Source organism: Plectropomus leopardus, chromosome 12 (assembly GCF_026936395.1).
Source record: "Plectropomus leopardus strain MGB_pleo_1.0 chromosome 12, ASM2693639v1, whole genome shotgun sequence".
Taxonomy (NCBI): domain Eukaryota; kingdom Metazoa; phylum Chordata; class Actinopteri; order Perciformes; family Serranidae; genus Plectropomus; species Plectropomus leopardus.
This window is the reverse complement of record NC_142187.1, coordinates 10518372-10539605: the sequence shown is the minus strand read 5'-3', so window position 1 is coordinate 10539605 and position 21234 is coordinate 10518372. Positions and strand designations below refer to the sequence as shown.

Genomic DNA, 21234 nt, shown 5'->3' with positions numbered 1-21234 from the left:
TAGATATAAACAAAGCTATTATATGCAGTATATACTATATGTAGTTCCCAAATGTGCAATCTGCATCCTCACTGCTATATGTCACTATATCCTACACACTAGACCTAAAAATTGGGTGAACTGTCCCTTTACATTTTTGCACACAATCCAGACACAGACAGAAATACATCATCATAATAAACCTGTATGTGCTCATAGGTGGGCAGTTCTTTACATAATAGTGGCCTTATATGTATATCACATATGAATTGCATACTGATGTTGAAAACATACATACATTTGGTAAACATTTATGCTGACAGGTGAGAATCAAATCAAACACATATATGCATCACTGGATTTTTGAAATTGTATTCAGCAGGTGACATTATCTATGTAGCACGAAGGCATGCAGTGTACAGAAAAGAGGGAGGGGAGTTAGCAGGTAGGTTTGGTTACGCTGGTAATGAAAGCATGTGAGCAGAGCTGCAAAGCAGAGGCTGTGAATGTTAGGAGCCTTATTCCCATCCCTTCCAATGGAAGGAGTGAGAGAGGTGTTACAAAGGAGTCCAGTGGAGCTGTTACTGAAACACAGGGGAATAAAGGCTGAGAGGATTGCGGGGCCGCTTCAGCGATTGGGGGTGCAACCTACAGGAGTTAAATAGGGAAAGGTTAGCTTAGCACAGTGACAGGCAGCAGATGAGCCTGTGCACTGGCAGGAGGTGCAGAGAGGAAGGTCAAAGAGGCATGAGGAGAGAGGATAACAGCAAAAAGAAGGCTTTAGGACCGCAGCTATGAGACGAGGAAAGAAGGTCCGGAAAGCCAATCACACAAGAAGTCCAGGGACCACCAGAGCTCAGCAGTGGAGCCTGTGAGCTGCTGTCTTACTGTTCAAAGCGGATGTTTCGCAGGTCTCCGTTATTGATACGGACGATACAGTCGTTCTCCTGGAAAAGGCCCTGTTGCTCGGCCTTGCCTCCTTTCTCCAGACGCTTGACCAACAAGCCAAGAGTCCTGAAATGTTCAAAAGGTCATGTCAAAAAGATACAAGATGATGTGTGTGGATTCAATATGGATGCTTTGCTGTAGCCTGGTCAGAGCTGAGGTGGAGAGTGCACCATAGGATGATAGACTGGACTGGAATTTTAAGCACTGTGAGTTTCTTTGAACACAGTAACACTTCGAAAACCCTGCCAAAAAAGTACCCACAGTTTGTGTGCAGTCAAAAAAAAATCTTCTATACTTGTCTGTGCTTGTGGCTCACCCAGAGTCTTTGTATTTTTCACTCTAAGCTTTTTTGACATTAAATGCTTTGTTGTTTTGCTGCTTTTGTATTACTGCTACTAAAAAAAGCCATCTTGAATACAAATATTCCCATGGTCAGGTGGCAATCTAAGAATCAAAGTATGCTGAGTTAATGAAAAGCTTTTTCGATCAGAGTACGAGCTGTGCTTAATTGCTGCCTTTGCTTTATCATGTGGTTCTTGGAAACAGTGCCGTCCTGTCATTTGCATCATCAGTGCACCAATGAGGCTTATGAGAGAAAGCAGTCACATCACATCAGGGTGCTCTGGAGGCTGTGTGGGGGAGGCATCTATTCAAAGGCAATCAACGCATTGAAAAACTGCCTCTCTGCCGGGGTCAACGCTTAAAGGTTTTCATTTTTTAACCCCTAGGATTACTGCTACCCTTTTTTAAGCAAAAAAATAAACAAAGTGCTTTCAGAGAGCGACAGAAAGCAGCATCATTAAACTGTGATAGCAGGCGAATAGGAGTAAGGCTGGTCTATCGCTCTGTAGCACTTCAACCATGCTGAGCTGCAACCGTTGTCGCCCTGTAATCCAGTGTGGCAAACTGGCTTATGCTTCCCCGCACAGCCGCAGCGAGAGGCTAACTTTACCTGAAAGAGCGCTTTGCGGATTAAAGATCCGAGTGTGTGGAAGAAAATCAACCGCGGGTAGGAAAGACGGCACAAACCTAATCGAGTCTTCCTCGGTATATAGTCTGTGTCCGTGTGTATCGGGGCTTTTCTGAGGTAGTCTGAGCGAGTGTCGCCTAGGTAAATTGGGTTGATTTTAGGGTTTAATACTCGCCCTCGCCTTGGGCTTATAATTCAATATGAATGGAAATGTGATTACAGAGAGAGGGCCAGAAAAGTTCAGGAGTTGAAAAAGTTCAGAGACAATTCCACTGATTGAATTTGAGTGGGAACACAATGCGATTTGCTGTGGAGGGGCTATTTCTCTGATGAAAGCCGGGCATCTTAATCTTGGGATAACGCCCGCCCTGACATTTCCCCAATAAAAGAAAAGTGCATTATAAATGTGCTTTTAGGTTGATTAAGTCGGGCAGTGAGAAAAGTGATATGATCTTGATTTTCAATAAAGCGCGACAGTGAGTTTGGAGTCGCTGATCGTGTTTGTGAGTCTCGTGGCACAGTCATACATAAAGAAAGTTGAGTTGTTTGTGGGGCTGCAGTCGACTCTGTGCCGGTGGCACAAAACAGCTTGGCAAGATAACAAGCGTTAGACCTATCTCAAACTGGTTTGCACTGGTTTTACATACTTTTAACATTCTCTCAGTAATGAGAAGGACCTCCATGTAAATGTCAGCTTTGACCAACTTTTCACTGTTCTGAGGTTTTTTAACTAGATTCATGTTTTAACTCTAACGCTGCACGACTGGGATCACAAGCTCCAACACTGCCTCTCTGGGTGTATTCAAACCAGATGTGGAATTCCTCTGATTCCTTCGCAGCTTTGTTCCAGCTGTGCATGTGTGCTTCTGAATGTGCTGCAGGTATGTGCGTGTTGTGCGCACTGTTCAACGTATCCTTTGTAACAAGCAAAGCTGATGTGACAGCAGCCACAGAGAAATATGACGGTCACCTGCAAACCCTAAACAAGCATGATTGATCACTGTAAACTGGCAAATAGCTTCATGATGCAAACCTGGATGAGTTTGTGTGTGTGTGTGTGTGTGTGTGTGTGTGTGTGTGTGTGTGTGTGTGTGTGTGTGTGTGTGTGTGTGTGTGTGTGTGTGTGTGTGCATGGCATTGGGGTTTGCGTGAGTGTTGAAGTGATCACACATGGGCATCAAGGAGGAATGTCTGGTATGTGTGTTTGCGTGTCTCAGGTGAGGCGGCACACTCTCCTTGCAGACCTCAAAAAGCCAGAGCGAATACATCAAAAGCTGTTTTTTAACAGAAACCAAATTCAACAAAAACATTTATTTTCTACAACAGTCTACAGTATGACTGACACATCATGAGCTCAGGGGGCAAGTGGGCAATTTTGCTTTTTTTTCCTTCTAAAAGCGTCTGCCATGAACGACCAGGGTTGCTAGTTGAAGCACAGACTAAATGTAGAGACCAAGGAGAAATACACTAACATGATTTAAGAACAAAAATAAAATCTCATACAATTATGTCATCAAGTTGTCATTGATATTTGAGATTTGTTGATTGATTCAAGACATGAAATCATGCAAGAAAACATTCCACTATAAAAGTTGCCATCATCCTCTGATTGGCACAGTAAAATTAAATCATTTGCATACCAGTTTCTTTATCTGAAATATAAATAATGATGACAAAGCCTGTCTGATGTCACCAAACTGCTTTAACGTCTTGGTAATGGAAAAAGTGGCCACATGGTTTGACTTAGTGCGACAAAAAGTGCCAATGAAAATGCCCTCTACTAGATGTGTTTAAGGCCCAGTGGACACCATGTCTGTCTGTTCCCCTCCTTCACTCTCCTCTAGTCTGTATGAAGAGCACCCTGGCTACGCTCTGGATATTTTTACCTGCGGTCCCTGCCACTGAAAGGCACCACGTGGATTCCCAGGGGCCCACCGTCGTTTGACACCTCCACCAGTTTGACTATGTCTCTGGGAGACGGTGACGGATGAAAGAAGGAGAGACAAGGGTGGAAGGGTGGAGGGAGGGAGCGGAGGTGGTGGGGAGGAGAGGAGAGGAGAGTGGTGACACCATGTGGGGGAAAACAAAACAGAAAATGAGATGATGATGAAAGAAACAAGATGATGACAACAACAGAGTAACGCCAATAAATAAAAGCAGAAAGCAAAAGGTGCTGGAGGAGACTGACAAAACAGAGACAATAAAACAGAGCAATCCAAATAAATCAAACACATGTAAGGGATAACAAGGGACACTAAAACCCAAACACACACAAGTTTCAAATCAATCTTCAAAGAGTGTCATGAGAGACTGAGAACTTTTTCTTTTAGCTTTTTCTTAAGGATGCACCTGAATTGAATTGTAAAATGCTGTATATTTAGTTTTTGCTGGGGGGAAAAACTCAATCCTAGATGTTGCTAAAGTGTTTAACACACATTAATATTCATTAAATGAAAATAAAGTGACTTAGTGTCACATTATTAGAGCATGTCTGATGTCATTCATCCAACGTGCAGATTCTTGCGAGCCTGGGAACCAGACAAATCTGCAAGCTCATGTTTTATTTGCTCTGGCAGATGTGTGTGGTCTCCCTCCAGTTCAAACACATCCTACCGGACCAAGCCTTAGTCGGCCAATCGTGACCGTTTATCTAATATGACGCATAGGTCAGAAAATGACTGACAACTTACGGAGCCTTCCCGCCTAACACAAAACAAGTGGTGACGTAATTCTTTCGCAGCCTCGTGCCAAGAACACTACTGCGAGCATAAGTCTCAATTTGTAAAGAGGAGTGCCACTGAGGCATTTTGGAAACCAATCAAGATGGCTGTTGGTGATGTCTAGCTTTCTATTGAAGTATTATTTTCAAATTCTGACAAATCAGCAGTTGTCTTTGGACATATTGACGCTACTCCATTACAGCTCATCTCTGCATGCTGTTGTCTGTTTACATTTGGCCGTCACTCAACAGTACATCCCATGTTTTGTTGTTTTTTTAGTTAAAGGTCTGTCCAGGCTGTTCTTATTCCCAAATCATCAAATACAGCTGCTTTTAGACGCTGCTTTTGTGGTATGCCGTTAGTCTGTCAGACGGCACCTGATGCAACAGTGCAATAGGCATACGGGCGGCATCAGTTCATAATGCAGCTGGACGGCAGCTGCCGCAGCTGTATGATACACCCCTGGACAGAGTCAGATTGAAACGATGCTGGTGACAAAGTGATATAAGCTTTTTGTTTTTTCAAAACCTCTTTCTTGCCTTAACGTTACGACATGCTTTTGTTGCCGAAACCTAACCACCCACTTTAGTTGACGTGCGACATTGGTTGCGGTGTCCCGGAACATCAACGGCAGACAAAGGAAGATACCTTTGTCAACATGGGATAAGAACAGGGATGTGTCAACATGGGATAAGAACGTGTTGGTCTATCCAAATGCATCCAGTTGATTTACGGCAGTTGATAATGTCCCTTGGAAATTAAAAATGAACTGAAAGGTTTCTGACTAACTCGCATTTTAGTGTCGGTCTGGTGATGCCAGGCAAGATTTTTGCAGCTGAATTGCACAAACTACAAGTCAAAGTGTTCAAAAACCACGTTTGGTGCATGAGGCTCATCTTCACACTGTTGCCTCAGGCAAGAGACAAGAACCATGTCCTTGTTTTCTTTCCTTTTGTGTGAAGTTGTAGAAATACAGAACGCCAATTTTAGCCCACTACAAAATACAACAGCACAATGTTTTTGAAATTCAAGTAGGGACAGTTTAACACTTTGACTTGCAGTTTTGTACATTTAAGGTTTAAATGTCTGCACAGATGGTCAGTGCTTGATCCTGGAAACTTGAAACTAAATAATGAGTGTAAATTTGCAAACCAATGTGCATAGTTGAAAAAGAGCAACAGACTTAAGTGTGCAGAAATTCAAACTTTATCTCCTACCTAGACAGATGCATTTTAGATGAAGCCCTGGGTTGTATATCATTTTATCGCATTTATATATGGATGGATATTGTGGATGACAGCCTTTGACCTTTTGAAAGCATAAAAGAGTTTCAGCTATTCGCTTTTCTACAGCAGCTTTCTTCACCTGTTCAGTCTATTTGGCTGTAAAACATCTATACGCAGGCACATTTCACAAGATGCCAAATCTAATCGGCTCACAGCTTTGATACAATCACTATGATTAGCTCGGGGAAAATGGGCCCCTTGTTGACAACTAAGAGGCGGGAGAAGCCAGAGTCTATGGGAAATCATAGGAATAATGACAATACCGTACCTGCATATTAAACTGGAAGCATGCAACGGAGCAAAATAACAAAACAAAACACAGTTGTTAATAACAGGAGCTGAATGGGTTAGTGCGTGGGAGAGCTCTGATGGCGAGACGAGGATCATTTTGCTCCCACAAAAGAGAATTATGCAAATCAGGAAGCAGGGTTGAAATGAGATTTTTCTACAAACAAACCTGGATTACAATGTAGAAGCTGCTGGTCTGCCTTTAAAGCAGTTATTATGTAGAGAAAGGGAGGAGAGCTGATTTACCCCGGTCAACTTTGAAGTGAAAATCAGGTCTAAGATAACTTTAATTTTCATAGTTTTGGCCCTCATTCCTCCTGGTAATAATTAAGCTCTTTAAGCCAATTGCAGAGATCTGGGAACACGGCAACAACACCGTCTGAGCGAGATTCTGTCCAGTGTTATCGTGACTGAAATGATGGCCAAAATACAAACGAGGACCGGGATTGTAATAACAGAATTTTGCAGGTGTGGTGAGCACAAAAATTGGTTTCATTCCAAATATCCTTTTGGAAAAAGCTGTCATCTGAAATTTTAACACAAAACATTTGCACGAAACAACTGCAACAGTGCAATTATGAATGTTGGAGTTCATTTTTAGAGCAGAGGTGTTAGTTTTCCCCAAATGGAGGAGATCAAATTTTGGAATAAAATTGTTAAAAATTCAGCAATGTGATCACCAGTCACTCTAGTGTCGGCAGGTTATTGAGTTTCAGCAGGACAGTGAGCACACAGAGAGGCAGAAACTGGGGATCTATGACTGAAGCACTTACTCTAATGACCTCACAGGGGTGTGGTCCATGCAGGAGTCGGCTCGACCAACCGGCTCGATCCTGCCATTTTCGTCTTCTCTGGCCTCGTCCTCCTGGAACAAAGCGAAAAGAAGAATTGAGGTGGTTTCAGAGAGCATTGCCCCTGTTCTGCATCCGTCATGACCTTTGTTTCCTGCCCTTGTCTCTTCCACATTCAAACTTATTACCCAAACCTTCAAAATGTATCGTTCAGCAACTAAAAGTAGGCTGAACCGCAAACCTGATGGCGCCAAGACGAGCAGGTCGGAGGAGGTCTCCCACAGGTGTAAAAATACATGCCCTTTAAAAATTCTTCAAAATTACATTGCTTTTGTTCTCCTCACACTCAGTACGTGTCTGAATACTGAAGCAGAGACTCATGACATGTACACACAAACACACACACTCACGCACCCAGACAGGGTGCTGAGAGCAAAGAGGAGAAAAATGAGAAGCAAAGAAAGAAGGTCATTAAAATTTCAGGGCGACACCGGAGAGGAGAAACGAGCGAGGAGCAGCAGCAGCAGCAGCGACGCAGGCCTCCCCGGCAACCGGCCGCCTCATCAGTATGAAAATGAGTCTGCCGTTACTGTGGCTGCCGTACGGTTGCCATGACACTTTGGGTGCCTGGAGGACGTACAGCTACAGGGCAGCGTGTGAGTGTGTACATGTGTGAGAAAGAGCGTGCAAGGACCTCTGACTGCTGTCTCTCAGTTTGGAAGTCTGCAGCTAAGAGTGTACAACAGAGAGACTGCAAGCATCACTCGCAGCTTTCTTTGACAGACAGAGATGCAAATGTGCGAGGCAGGTAGCTGTCATATAAAAATGATTTCGAAACATGAACTTATCAAAGTTCATTTTTTAAATTTTATTTAACCCATGTTTAACCTAGTAAGTCCAGCTGAGATCAACAATGTCTTTTTCAAGACACCAGCATAAGAAAAGTCACAGAAAATATTCATAATAATAACACAAAGATATAATTATATGTAGAAATATTTATATACCTCTGCACAATGACAAGTACCAACAGATTCATTCACACTTGTACTTATAAGAGCTTTATAATCAGGCAGAGGGACTAGTTCCCTCCGTTTCAAATCTCTTTGGAGGCAATAGTTTATTTTAACATTAAATTCACTATAAAAGTGAGCCCTATGTGAGTAAGCCTCATAAGAGTGACTATTCTGATCCTTAGTTTCACTTTCTCCACAGTTATATATTCAAGTGTTGGTGACAACTATAGAATTCTGGTTGAACGACTGAATCCTTTCCAGATGGAGGTACCTGAATCTTATGAAATGGGGTTTGTGACCTACTGTGTATCAATTTAGGGGACCCTGACACAGAAAGGTTTGTGAACCACTGCTCAGCAATCATGAGTCCCAGCTGTGCAAGATGGAATTGTCCCTACAGGCTTCCTTATAGTGGATCAGATGTTCCATTTCAAAATGAGACCAAACTTTTCTATGGATATTGGTTTTTCAGCTTCGAAAATGGCCAAAATTTGGCCTGCAACAGCAGGTGGGGCATGCTGTTTTTACCCGAGTTGATTTTTAGAATATGCCTTTTGCTCTATACTTTCACCATGTAGTTTTGTTGAGGACTTAATGGCGTCTTCCGGTTAAGAGAAGTGAGGAGTCAGCAGCAAATAAGAATAGAAAACAGTCAGTAAAATTGGTTTCTCAACATTATGAGAAATTTGAGCATAATCATAAATGTGCACACAAAATATTAGGCTGATTGGTCCAGTACTAGTCAAAAGTAGCTGCAGACACACAGATACACACACCAGGGTTTCAAAGACATTCATTTATTTGTGGCAGCCCACCACATTCAAAAAACATCTGCTGTCATGTATTGAATTTATATTTTTGGAGGTGGACTGTTCAACAGAAGTGCTTTAAGAATATACAGCATATATACTGTTCGGGTATTCATGGCACCACATTTCCAAAGAAATTCAATTCAATTTAATTAAAGAAAATTAAAAAACAACCAATTGACTCCCCATTGTCAGCCATCATAGATTTAAATTCTTTGGAAAAGAATGCACACTCTTACTTAAGGAGACACACACACACACACACACACACACACACACACACACACAGACAACACAATTAAATGCATGACCCCCTCCAGATAAATATATATAATAAAAACAATAAATAAAGAAAAGCTGTCACTCCAAATTGCCTCTGCTGCTCCCAATCCACCTGTTGTTATTCAGCACTCACAAACTGAATATTCCTGCATCACCAAAATACGACTATAGCCCACAAATGTCTCATAGAAGAACATTAAAGTGTTCTGCTGTGATGTCTTGATAATGGACTTAAAAAAATAAGAGCATATGTGGAAGACTATAAAGAAGACATTGTGGTTCTTCAAAGGCATTTCTCGGATCAGTGGACAGCAGCGCTGCATTTTCTACAGCATCACAAAGAGAACATATATATAAAATATATTAGCATTTATAGTGAGAACACTGCCAAAAATGTGTTTCACTATATGGTGCAAGCAAATTATTTATTTATAAGTACCGTATGGACCCTTTTCTGTTATATTTTAAGTACGTCAGAGCCCTGCACCCATGATCATATACAAGAAGACACATTTTAAAACCACAAGTCAGATAAAGACAAAGTCCTGCAGACAGAGAGAGCATTACAGCTCAAAGAGCCTCAGAAACACATCCAACACTTCTCAATATTTGTCAGGAGACAAGGAAGTGAGGGTGACGGACATCGGAGAGGGAGAGGAGTCGCTATCTGAGGAAGCGCAAATGAGACTGGCATTCATCACAGCACACTCAGGCATCTCACACGCACTTTATTTCAATACACACCATCTCTGAGGAATCTGGTTGCACACTGACAATTCTCTTCTACAGTCAGACAGAGACGGTGTGTGTGTGTGTGTGTGTGTGTGTGTGGGTGGGTGGGTGTGTGTGTGTGCGTGTAGATACTGAAGGAAAAAGGTAAGGTGGCTGATGGAGATGGAAGTAAAATTAGAATAATAAACTGAGACACATTTATAAAATAAAAAGTTTGTGGTAAAGAATGTATTTACAGAATGTTATATTCATCTACAGCAACTGCTATAGGTCAATATATCTAATCAATTCTGGAATAATATAAAAAATAGGCCAAAAAAAAAAAAAATGCATCTAATGCAGCGGTTTGGTTTGTCTCGACTTCCCACACACCCTGTTGCTTCTTGTCCAAAGACAGATGGACATAATGGAAGTGTGGGTCAAAGAATCCTGACTATTACTCATGGAGTATCTGTGGTGGACATCTCAATGGTTCTCATGACATTATATATATCCAAGGACTTTTAGAACTTCTCATCCATGTTGTCTCAAAAAAAGCGAGTTTATAAAAAGAGAAGGGAAAACACGTCTCCATTCAGTGTTGATGTTATATGTAGACCAGTGAAGCAATAAATCCCTCAGTGCGTGCTAAGCTGACAGAGAAAACTACATTTTCAGCTACAAAATCCGTTGTTCTTGCTGTAGAGAGGGTCACTGACAGTGACGTACTTAGAGGCAGAACGAACTACAAGCGCAGCCAAGATAGACCCTCCTTGTTCTCTTCACTGGTATTACAAACACGCTTCATTCCGAACAGTGAAAACTGCAACCCTAAATACAAGTGCAGAAGATATTACAGGTGAGGATACATTTTCCAGTATTGTTTTACAGTGTCTTGGCTGATTTGGATATTCAGCTGTGTTTATTGGAGCCACAGTCCACAGTATAAGGCTGTGGCTGCATTGACTGTCCTAGAAATGATGTTTTTCTGTAGGTCCACAAGGAAGTTAGCTTTACCCTGGTTTCCTCATCAAAAAGCCAATAAGATTTTTCAGTTGGATTCTGTATTGCTGTAGAAAATAACCTCTGTGGTAAACAAATGTTAATGATACTTACACCTTTCGTTCAACAAGATAATCTTCAGAAATCAACGCCATTTTTAGGATTTTTAAAAATGCAATCGCCACAGGTAAAAGGCTTATGTTGTAAGGTTATAAACTAACTACACTACAGTCACAGAGCCACTGCTACGAGGTTGTAAAGCCGTGTTTGGTGCGACTTGGCTTAAAGATGTTTTGTGGTGTCATTTAGCCTTAGAACAAAATGTGAAAGTCCTTTTAGCTTGTGTAAACCACAGACCAAACCAACGGAAAACTCATAAAAAACCCACTGACTCTGAGACAAAGGAACCGAGGGTGCTGAAATGCTAACTGAATTCCCAGGTAGTCCTGGGATAAGAGGATAGCCCACAATGCATCCTGGTATATGTAAGCACGGCCAGTAATGGTCCCACAACAATTATACTGTCAATAAAGCATGCACTGAGTAATTCATTGCTTCAATGGACTACATTTACTATCAATTGGATACCCACATAAACGTGACAAATTTTCCCTTTAAGGACTTTTTTAAACTAATTTTTTAAAGACAAAATGAATTAGACTTCAGTTCAAAACCTTTAAATATAGGAACATTGAGGACTGACTAAAATCTTTAATTGTCAAATGAGCACATCCATCTGCTGATGATTTTCCTGTGATATGATCAAAGACTTCAGAGCAGGTAGATATTGGGTCTTGTGGTCAGAAAATGCAAAGAATATGAATCTTGCTTTGCGGTGGCTGTAAGCAGTGGACAATGTCCTGCGTGTTGGTTTACAAAACATCTGCCATGAACATATAAGTCAAATGGAGCACAGTATGATGTACACATGCTAAAATGTAGCATGGTCTGTTGTTTAAATTGTTGGTTTTGTTTTCATTATCTACGCAAGCTGGTTACTTTCATCAACGCTGCATCCGTTTCATATTTGTTGCTTCTAAAAACTTGTTTCCCCACAGAAGTAGAAAAGAGAAAAGCAGAGCAGCAAAGGGACATAATAATAAAATACTACTGGCTTCTTCCCAGCATTAGCAACAACTTGCGCTGACTCGGGCAGTTTGATTGACAGATGGACCAATCAGCTTTTACTTCACCATCCACAGTCCAGAAGGAGACACTCAAAAAGGCACCGCCACACTTTCCCAACCGCACCATCAAGACGTCGCCCATTCCCGTTCCTGGGAGGGGTCCACACGAGCAGAGAGATAGATAGCCGCATTAATAATTCAGGGCTGAGTTGGGGGGTTAATGGCCAGCAGGCAGACAGGCCGGCAGGTAGGAGGACGAGCGGCCGATGTGTTTTCCAGCCGAGTCATTGTTTGTTTCCTGGATGTGGAGAAGGAGAGGCAGGCGGGCAGTTTTCAGGCCCGGGGGCTCATTAAAGATTAATAGGAGAATCCATTGGGGCCTGTCCTTTCTATCTCTCAGACTAAATGAAGTGGTCTGCGCCTGCTGTGTGTGTGTGTGTGTGTGTGTGTGTGTGTGTGTAAGGGAGAGAGAGTGAGTGGAGTAATGCTGCACTTTAATGAAGTGCTGCCCGCTCCCCTTTCCTGCCACTTTGACCACGCTGTCACATACAAACTGATGTGAAGGTGTGCATACAGACACACAGGCAGCGACGGTGAGCAGAGGTTAGTTTGCAGGGACGGAGTTTGGATTTTTAAAGATGCTGACAAAAAAACTGCTGAGACAAAATGCAAACATTGTGCTGTTGAATATATCTGAAATGTTGCCTACAGTTTAAAAAATGCAAAAAAATTGGATCATATTTAGCAGGTTTCCAACAGCTTAAAGCAAATGAAATACTTTTAAAGACATTTTTTTAAATGCAACTGGAGATTAAATTTGAGATCAGTTTTACAATAACTACATTGGGGAAGAAAAAAAAGATACTGAAGACAGAATTATTTTATGTCGGAGAAGTACTCTAAGTAAAATACAAGACTTTCTGTAATTTTATAACATATGGCGCTGCATTAATTGATGTATCCAGGACACTCAATGTGACATGGTGATAGTTTTCTTTTTTTTTTCTAGACACATATTCTCCTGTTAAATAATATGGAGATCTAATTGGGTGGGTGGAAGGTGGAGAGGATCAATGCTATTAATTTAGTTTTTGCTTATTTTTAATCTTTTTCTGCAATGTGATGTGTCCTTGCTGTAATTACATATGCATATCTTAAAACTATATCATTTTACAAAATGATCACAAAGCAAAACTGAAAAAACCCCAAAATAAAACATCCCTATCATTTATTGGCTATTTTATCACTGGGTTTGTATGTCTCACTCTGTACGTCTCTGTATGTAGGATTTTTTTTCACTGCATTAATAAATGCAGCATTAATATTAAGATTGATTTGGCAAATTATCTGACTACCAATTATTTTGAGATTTCACCATGCAATGCCAGAAAAAAAAAAATTCATAAAATCCTTTTTCCAATGTCTTTGCATTTTTAAGACTTAAAAAAATGAATTTAGGAAATTTTAATACCAATTCAGGCCTATTTTTTTAGAATAATTTAATGAATGCCTTTTAAGACTTTTTAAGGATCCAGATGAACCATGTTTAGTCATTTGTGTCATCGTACCTGGATCCTATTATTTCTTTGAAACAGCATTCAACTTTTAAAATCCAAACCTCTTTAAATATGAATGATTTTTTCTCCAAAATTGTATGCTATCAAAATGTGGGCTCGTTAGTTTTGATGCTGGAGTTCAAACTGTCAACCTCTGTGGAAGTCTTAATAGGAAGTGATTTAAACCGCTGCGGAGCCCTGTCGAGATGACTGTTGACAGTGCCAATTAAGTCAAGTCAAAGATCAAAAGAGCACCATCACATATCTCGCACGTCATGTAGAATTTCACACAAACAAATCAACATCACATCAGAAGCTGAGCAGTATCACACTTTATCAAGTTTAGCAAACGTTTATTCTCATAAACAGCTGCTTTAAGTGTTACCTTCACTGGGTTTACCCTGAGGACAACTGAGGCTGATTAACATCGGCCCAGACCGGCTGATGACTGACATTTTGTGATTCTTGCCATTTAAGTCTGGCTGTCTCTCGACCCACAACACTTTTTGGGCACTGACTGAAATGTGTCCATCAAACACAAAAAAAAGGACCAAAAGCCATCAGAGAATTCTTAGTCACATTCTCATTCTTGTGCACTTAACCTTTGATGAGATCATTTCAGCCAATTTTAGGCTATTTTACTCCAAATACAGGTACTACATCTCAATGCTTTGCCGGCTGAACATCTGAGAGCCTTATCTTACGGCCGTTGCAAAGCGGTGCACAGCGCAGCCCAGCTGTCAGTGGTAGATTCAGACTGATGCAGTTTTCATTTTCACAGCCAGCGTCCAATTTGTGGAAGTAGCAAATCTACTTCCTTCCTTGAATGCATCCATGGGCCATAGCTCAAAACACACCTATGATTAAATAAGGGAGTAAATAAAACCCGTTTATGCTTGACTTTGCACGCAGATAATGTAGCATTCAACTAGCAAAAGTGGTTGGACACGCCCTAAATGCACTTATGGCATGCGCTTTAGAGCACCTTCGTCATATTTGTTTTGATAAAAATATCATTTAAATGACCTTTCAAAGAGGGCAACAAAATACAGATGCATATGTGCCCATTTTAGCTTTAAAGATTGTGTTTATTTCAGTTTAGTTACGCTTCCTCTGCATTAGCCACAGGCGCAAGCAAGCATGTTCACAAGCACATTATTAAAAAGCACTCATTCATACATAAATATGCAAGCTCGCCCCTTTCATTCTGAAAAATGCAAAAGACATGAAGACAAATCAACACATGTTGAACTTGAAACATAACACTCACAGAGACACGCGCACACACACACGCACGCACACACACAAAACACACACACACACACACACACACACACACAAACACACACACACACACACACACACACACATACCCATCCATCACTGTTAACTGGTATCTGTGTCCTCTCCAACAGAGCTCCACATGTCCACAACCGGATGAAACACTGAACCAGAAACTATAAATTAGCCTCTGACCTCTGACCTCCAACCCTAAGATCACCACCAACCATCTGGGTCTGTGTTTGAAACACAACGATAAGATGAAAGAGGATGTTTAACTAATATTCTCACCGTCGTCATACAGAAATGTTGGTTAAGAGTCAGTACTGGCAGTAGTGTGTCTGTGCTTCTGAAGTTTGCCACAGGTGTTGTAAAGTTCAACCTCACTCTGCTACAAGGATTGACCAGCAAATTCAAACTACATGTCAACAACTCAGTTTTACTTCAAAGAGGTAAAAAGAGTAAGACCAGTGAAAAGAAAGAAAAAACGACAAATAGCTCCTGGGTCAGTGGGTGTGTGACCTCTTTTCAGGGAGAGGAAACAGAAAATCTGATCAAGTTCTTGCAAAGTGTCACGACACACACACACACACACACACACACACACACACACACACACACACACACACACACCCACACACACACACACACACACACACACACACACACACACACACACGCACACACACACACACACACAGCTCCAGGTGAGCTCATCTTACAGACGGCCTATCTTCAGTTTTTCACCAAAACACCCGCAGAGGGCACTCAGAGGGTTCACGGCTGCCTGCCTGAATGGACACAGTCACATTTCATTGTGTCAGAGGATGTAATGATCAGACATCGCTGCACATGGCCTTCGATGTCTTATTTACTGGGTCAGTCACTGAGGTCAGAGACTCTGCCGGTGTAGGATGTCAGGCTGATAGCAGCTGTAAAAGGGAATTTGAGTCTAACATTTAATTTAGCCGAGTTGTCACTGAAGTTATATTTTTTGCAGAAAATTAAAAACCAGTGAATTTGAACATGCCAACCCACAGAGTGCATCAGTCAGAAATGGCTCCACTTACTGGGGTGTTTAGTTCTACTGGTTTCAAAGTACTACATGAGGCCACTTTGCCAATTCTCAGGATCAAACAAACCCGATGCCCCTGATAATGTTGATACTGCAGAGCACAACACAGTCCCATCTGTCATGACAGAGAGACGTTTGATTAATGCAGACGCTCGGCTCCGTGCGAGACCACAATGCATCATTAAAAGCAAGCTTTCAATTACAGATCCCTGCGCTAATTCAATTAGTCTCCTTTGAAGACACTTTGATAATGGGATCCAGACGGGCCGACGGCATCGTCAATAACTCGAGGATTCATTGAGCAGAGAGGACGTTATCAGAGTTTATATCATCCCAGCTGCCGCTCGGGCCGTTACACAAGGAGAAGAGGATGGTGTATGTTTGTGTGTGTGTTGTGTTTGGTTTTTGTGGTAGGGCCATATAAAAATGGTCTCTTTTTTTAGAAAAAATATCAATATTTGTATTGCTTAAATTGCATACAATAATTAGGCCTCACTGCTACGTACGCTACTGGATATTTTTGATTTTGGGGGTATTTTATGCACCTTTGTGAAGGAGGTGCTGTAGGTGTGTGTCATAACAATATTATAAATTAAGTGCGGGCTTTCACAAATTGACTGCAGCATTTTATTTTCTGTGGTTCTGTTCTGAATTTAGTTATGTTTTGCTACAGAAAATAAACACAGAATGCTGTTAAATTGTGGAAGTCTAACTGGCCGTCATATTGATTTAAGCTCTTAAAAAGTAAAACTTGGCCGTTTTCAACCAGCTCGATGTCACCACAGTGTGGGCAGTTTGTGCCGATGAACAGTTGAACAGGACATCATCTGTTGGACTTTTGCTGGTGGATGAGCTGGGAGCTTCAGGTGCTGGAAGCCCAGAGGGAGGCTAACGTTAATGCTGTACACAATGTTACTTTCTGTGGATCCCTAGCTTTGGACACTTTCAGTCATTTTCTATCGTCTGTATCCACCATTTGTGCCTCGTTTTGCAAACCACACCATCGTATCATGTCTTCTATTTTGAGTACGAATGTATGATTATAAGGTGTCCTCTTCATGCCATGCATTAGCAGTGTGAAACACGCAGATCTGTCTTTAGTTATTTCAATAAATTCAATAAAGCTTTAATGCCAATAATTTGCATCAAAGATTTCCAGTAACTGAGTCTCTTAAGGAACTGTTTCAGCCCTTCTTTGACTGAACTATTTTCCAGCATTGTCATGTGACAAGACATTTCCTCCCTTTTTGGGGGGATTTTTAGACCCTTTTACTATTTTTTCCAAGTGTACAGTATTGTTATTTGTTCAATTATTATTATGAATTTTTAATATTTCTTTATATACTTATTTTGTGATTTGTTGACATTCAATTTATCCTCTACTTATCGATTTGTTGACATTTAATTTATTGTCTATCTTTATGTACATAAACACACATTTATGTGCATTGTTTTTTACCTGACAATAGCATGATGTCATAGGTTTTGTACCTTTGTATATATCCACCATCAAATTATGGCCAAAAGTATGTGGACAACCCCGTTCTCACACAAATATGTTCAGTTATTGAAATAATCACTAACAAATTTGATAATTGGTTAATTGTTTTGAGGTTGTTTTTTTTTTAATCTGAATCCAGCTTCTTAAATGTAAATAATTTCTAGTTTCGTCAGTCTACTATGACAGTAAACTAAGTATCTTTAAGTTGTGGACAAAGAAATAAAACGTTTGAGGATGTCATCTTGGCCTTTGGGAAACACTGATCAACTTTTTTTTAACCTTTTTCATGACATCTAGCTGACAAAACAACTAATTATTAACCAAAAGTCAACAGTAACCAATGGCTCCAGGCATAAAGCCACAGGTCCATATTAAAATGCTTTTACCAGTTTGGTGTGACAGACTTGACAAGTCTGCAGAGAGCCTTATCTATTGCTCTTATGGCTAAATGAGAGAAAGTCTGGTTTTAAATCTTCCAAGAAGAGGGCAGGCTGGTAACTATAGCAGCAGATTGTGTTCAACTAACACACATGGCTGTAATGTTCACATGTCCACATACTTCTGGCCTCCGTTATGCTAAGCCAAACAAAGTTGAGAAGCTTTAATCTAGCATGCAACTCTGCTCTTTTTCCACAGCTTGTCTGCACACATAGTGTATCTGCAGTGCTGCTTCTGTGTACATCACAGAACCACCAGAGGCAGTAGCAATAACAGCGTGAACAAAATGAGACTTCCAGCACTTCCTAAATTACCACGGCGCTGCTGTAGCGATCCACTTAATTCAACAGCAATTTCTGCAATCCAATTCAATCAAAGCGGATGGGGTTGGTGGAGGGGGTATCACCGCAGCGAAATATGCACCGCAATTTTCTCAGAAAATAATAGACAATGGTGGCTCATCAGGAATCCAACCAATTTCAAAACTCACATTTTAGGAGTCGATGTCCCCTGAGAGCTCAGGCGGTGTCACTCGAAATGGAATTGCGGAAGGTGTGAATGCCACTTGTTTTTCGACTCATGGGGTTGCGTCTGATTCAGTATAATAAGAAGGGCGGAGCAGGATGACTCCTTTCGATAGTTAATATAGATATCTTCGCCATAAAAAAAAATCAAAAAAAAAAAACTCAGATTAATAAGAGGTGTTTCTGACACTATTCCTCCTGAGAGCTCAGGGGAGATGAAGTGAGTGATGGAACTGAAAAAGAGAGAGAAAAAAAAGCAAAGGTAGACAGACAGACGGACTCAAAGAGAATGACAGAGAGGCAGATAGTGAGACAGACAAAGACACATTACACAGAGGAACAGAAAGCCGTGACAAAGCTTGCTCAAAGGATGACAAATGACACTTTGAAATCTCTCAACTTGAAACTTGAGGGGATTCGGGAAACTTCTGACAATTTTTGGGCTGTGAAAGCAAAAAACAAGCAGGAAAGGCTTGAGTATGTCTAGTATTTTCATTCACTTTCACAAAAAAAAGCAAAAAAAAATTATCACAAAATTCCATCTTACACCTTTCCTTGAATACCACAAAGGTCACAAAGTATTTTTTCAGTACACTCTGTTATATATTCACTTTATTTGAAACATATTTGTGATTCAAAGCCTCTATACAATCCAGCACTTCTTTGTTTCACCTGAGATATCCTCCTTTCACCCCGCCGGGGTCCTTGCCCGGCCCACCGCAGCTGTCGGGCATTCCTCTGGTGTGGATGGATTATTTAGACAGTAATCAGCCAGAGTTGGGCTGAACGTTGATGTAGGCCTGAATCCAACACACACTGACAGAATCAGCTTGACTTGGCTCTCCTGACAATGTCAAACATGACACAGGTGGAGGGAGAGAGTGTGTGTGAGTGTGTGTGTGTGTGTGTGTGTGTGTGTGTGTGTGTTTGAGAGAGTGCGAGAGAGAGGGAGCGAGCAAGCGAGAGAGTAGGTTACAGTGAAGGATTGTGGTACATGGTGCACAACGAGTGAGATGGATGGAAGGGGGGTTTGTGTGTGTGTGTGTGTTTAAACCATATGTAACCCATATGGAGGACGGAACTATGTGTCAACTGGAATGGATCACACACATACACACACACACACACACACACACACACACACACACACACACACACACACACACACACACACACACGGTAATGTTGAAATCATTTGTGCATGGAGAGTAAAAACAGTGAGTGGGTCTCGTACGTGTTGGGTGACAAATTGGGCCACCACGAGCCTACAGACTCTCCAAGTTTGCGTAACTCCACTGTAGCTATGAACACTGTTACAGCAACAGAAATCCCCTCATTTCCTCTCAAGACAGCAGTGAAACTGAGTGAAAAGCACGGATATTATTGCCCTAACGTTGTGTGTTGTTTTGTTTTTTGTTTTTTCTTTTTTTTTTTTAATTTTTTGTGAGGGAGGAGACAGGATAGGTTTATTTTAGTATCATAACAACAGCTGTTGTTCATTTTTTTCTTTTTAGATACTCTCCTTGTCTTCTTGATCTGGTACAGTGCATGAAATGGCAACATTTATGTTTTAACAGCACATGGTACATTTTACATTAAAAAAAAAGTTGTAGAAGTATTTCCCAGAGAAGCCATTTTAGGAGTTTGAGTCCTGGGGTTAATTGATCTGTTGATCTGGTCAGAGCTGATCAGACCAATGGTTGAAAGGAGCAGCTGCTAAAGACGTTTACATCTGGCACAATCAATGCTTAAGTTTCACTTTCACTACACGAGGTGTTCTGTTGCTCTGTCTGTGCCCATAGTAGACTCTGCACACTAAGAGTGTTGTGCAATAAAAACCTAATTCTACATATTATAGTAACACTTGTGATGAACATCCAGCTTCAAAAATATAAAGTCAATTCGTGGTGGCAGATGTTTTGATTGTGGAGAACCACCACAAATAAAGAATGAGCGGGAAACCCTGGTTCGTTCCAAGGTAAGGAAAACCCGACTATTATTTTTTTCAGGTGATTACACACAAAAGAAAGCACATGTTTATATCATATTCCATTCATGGCAATATATCCCCTTAAATTCCACACATCGAACCTTTAACTGATCATCAGAAAATTAAAAAGTTAGTGTTTTAATGATAAATTCATCCTTTTAACTCAACTTAAGCAAAAATGGCAAAAATTTACTGGTTCTGCTTCTTGAGAAACATCAGTGCAGCGACTGGCCTTCTGAAAACCTGGTGATAGTTTTGTCAGCTGTTGTTAACAAGGTCAGTAATAAAATTTGAAACTCAAATATGCAATACATCTATGTATATACAAAGTTTATATATATATATATATATATATATATATATGTATATATATATACTGAAAAATCACACACAAATACATCCCACATGCCCTCAGCAGTTCAGCTCTGCTCTGTCTACACTTTATATATATATATATATATATATAAAGTGTATATACAAATTGTAAAGGTGAATCATCAGGGGGAGTGGGGACTCTGTTGAGCAACACATAAGGAAAAGTACATAGTCTACTCACACCAAATATGCTCAAATTTCTGCAGGTGAGTTTGTTTTTAGACAAATACTTGAAAAGGAAATAAGCTTTGAGGATGAGGAGGATGTTGAGGCTTTTGTAACACTGCTAGAATCATTAAACATTTACTATGTTGATATCTTTCTGGTGAGGTAAACATTATATATTATATAATATTTCAGCCCAGCCACCTGTAGACAGAGCAGAGCTGAACTGCTGAGGGCATGTGGGATGTTTTTGTGTGTGATTTTTCAGTTCAGTGAGCACATCAACACCAACCAAGCAGAGTAGGTATCACAAACCAACGGCGTACAATTCCAGATATTTCTTGACTAAAAGAGACGATGATGACAAGATGGCAATAATGAATCTCACTACGTCATGCGT

General features: G+C 40.7%; 1 protein-coding gene across 16 annotated transcripts in view; it reads right to left on the bottom strand.

The window, feature by feature from the left end:
• LOC121951641 (partitioning defective 3 homolog) overlaps positions 1 to 21234 on the bottom strand; it is a 315087-nt gene that overhangs the window by 153264 nt on the left and 140589 nt on the right. For 14 of the 16 annotated variants that reach the window (XM_042498044.2, XM_042498056.2, XM_042498052.2 and 11 more), the window contains exons 6-8: positions 6965 to 7056; positions 3784 to 3867; positions 868 to 993 (exon numbers count right to left, since the gene is read on the bottom strand). In XM_042498044.2, coding sequence (XP_042353978.1) covers positions 868 to 993; positions 3784 to 3867; positions 6965 to 7056 — 302 coding nt within the window. The remainder of the gene's footprint in view (positions 1 to 867; positions 994 to 3783; positions 3868 to 6964; positions 7057 to 21234) is intronic. The other 2 variants (XM_088085062.1, XM_042498050.2) reach the window with 2 other exon arrangements.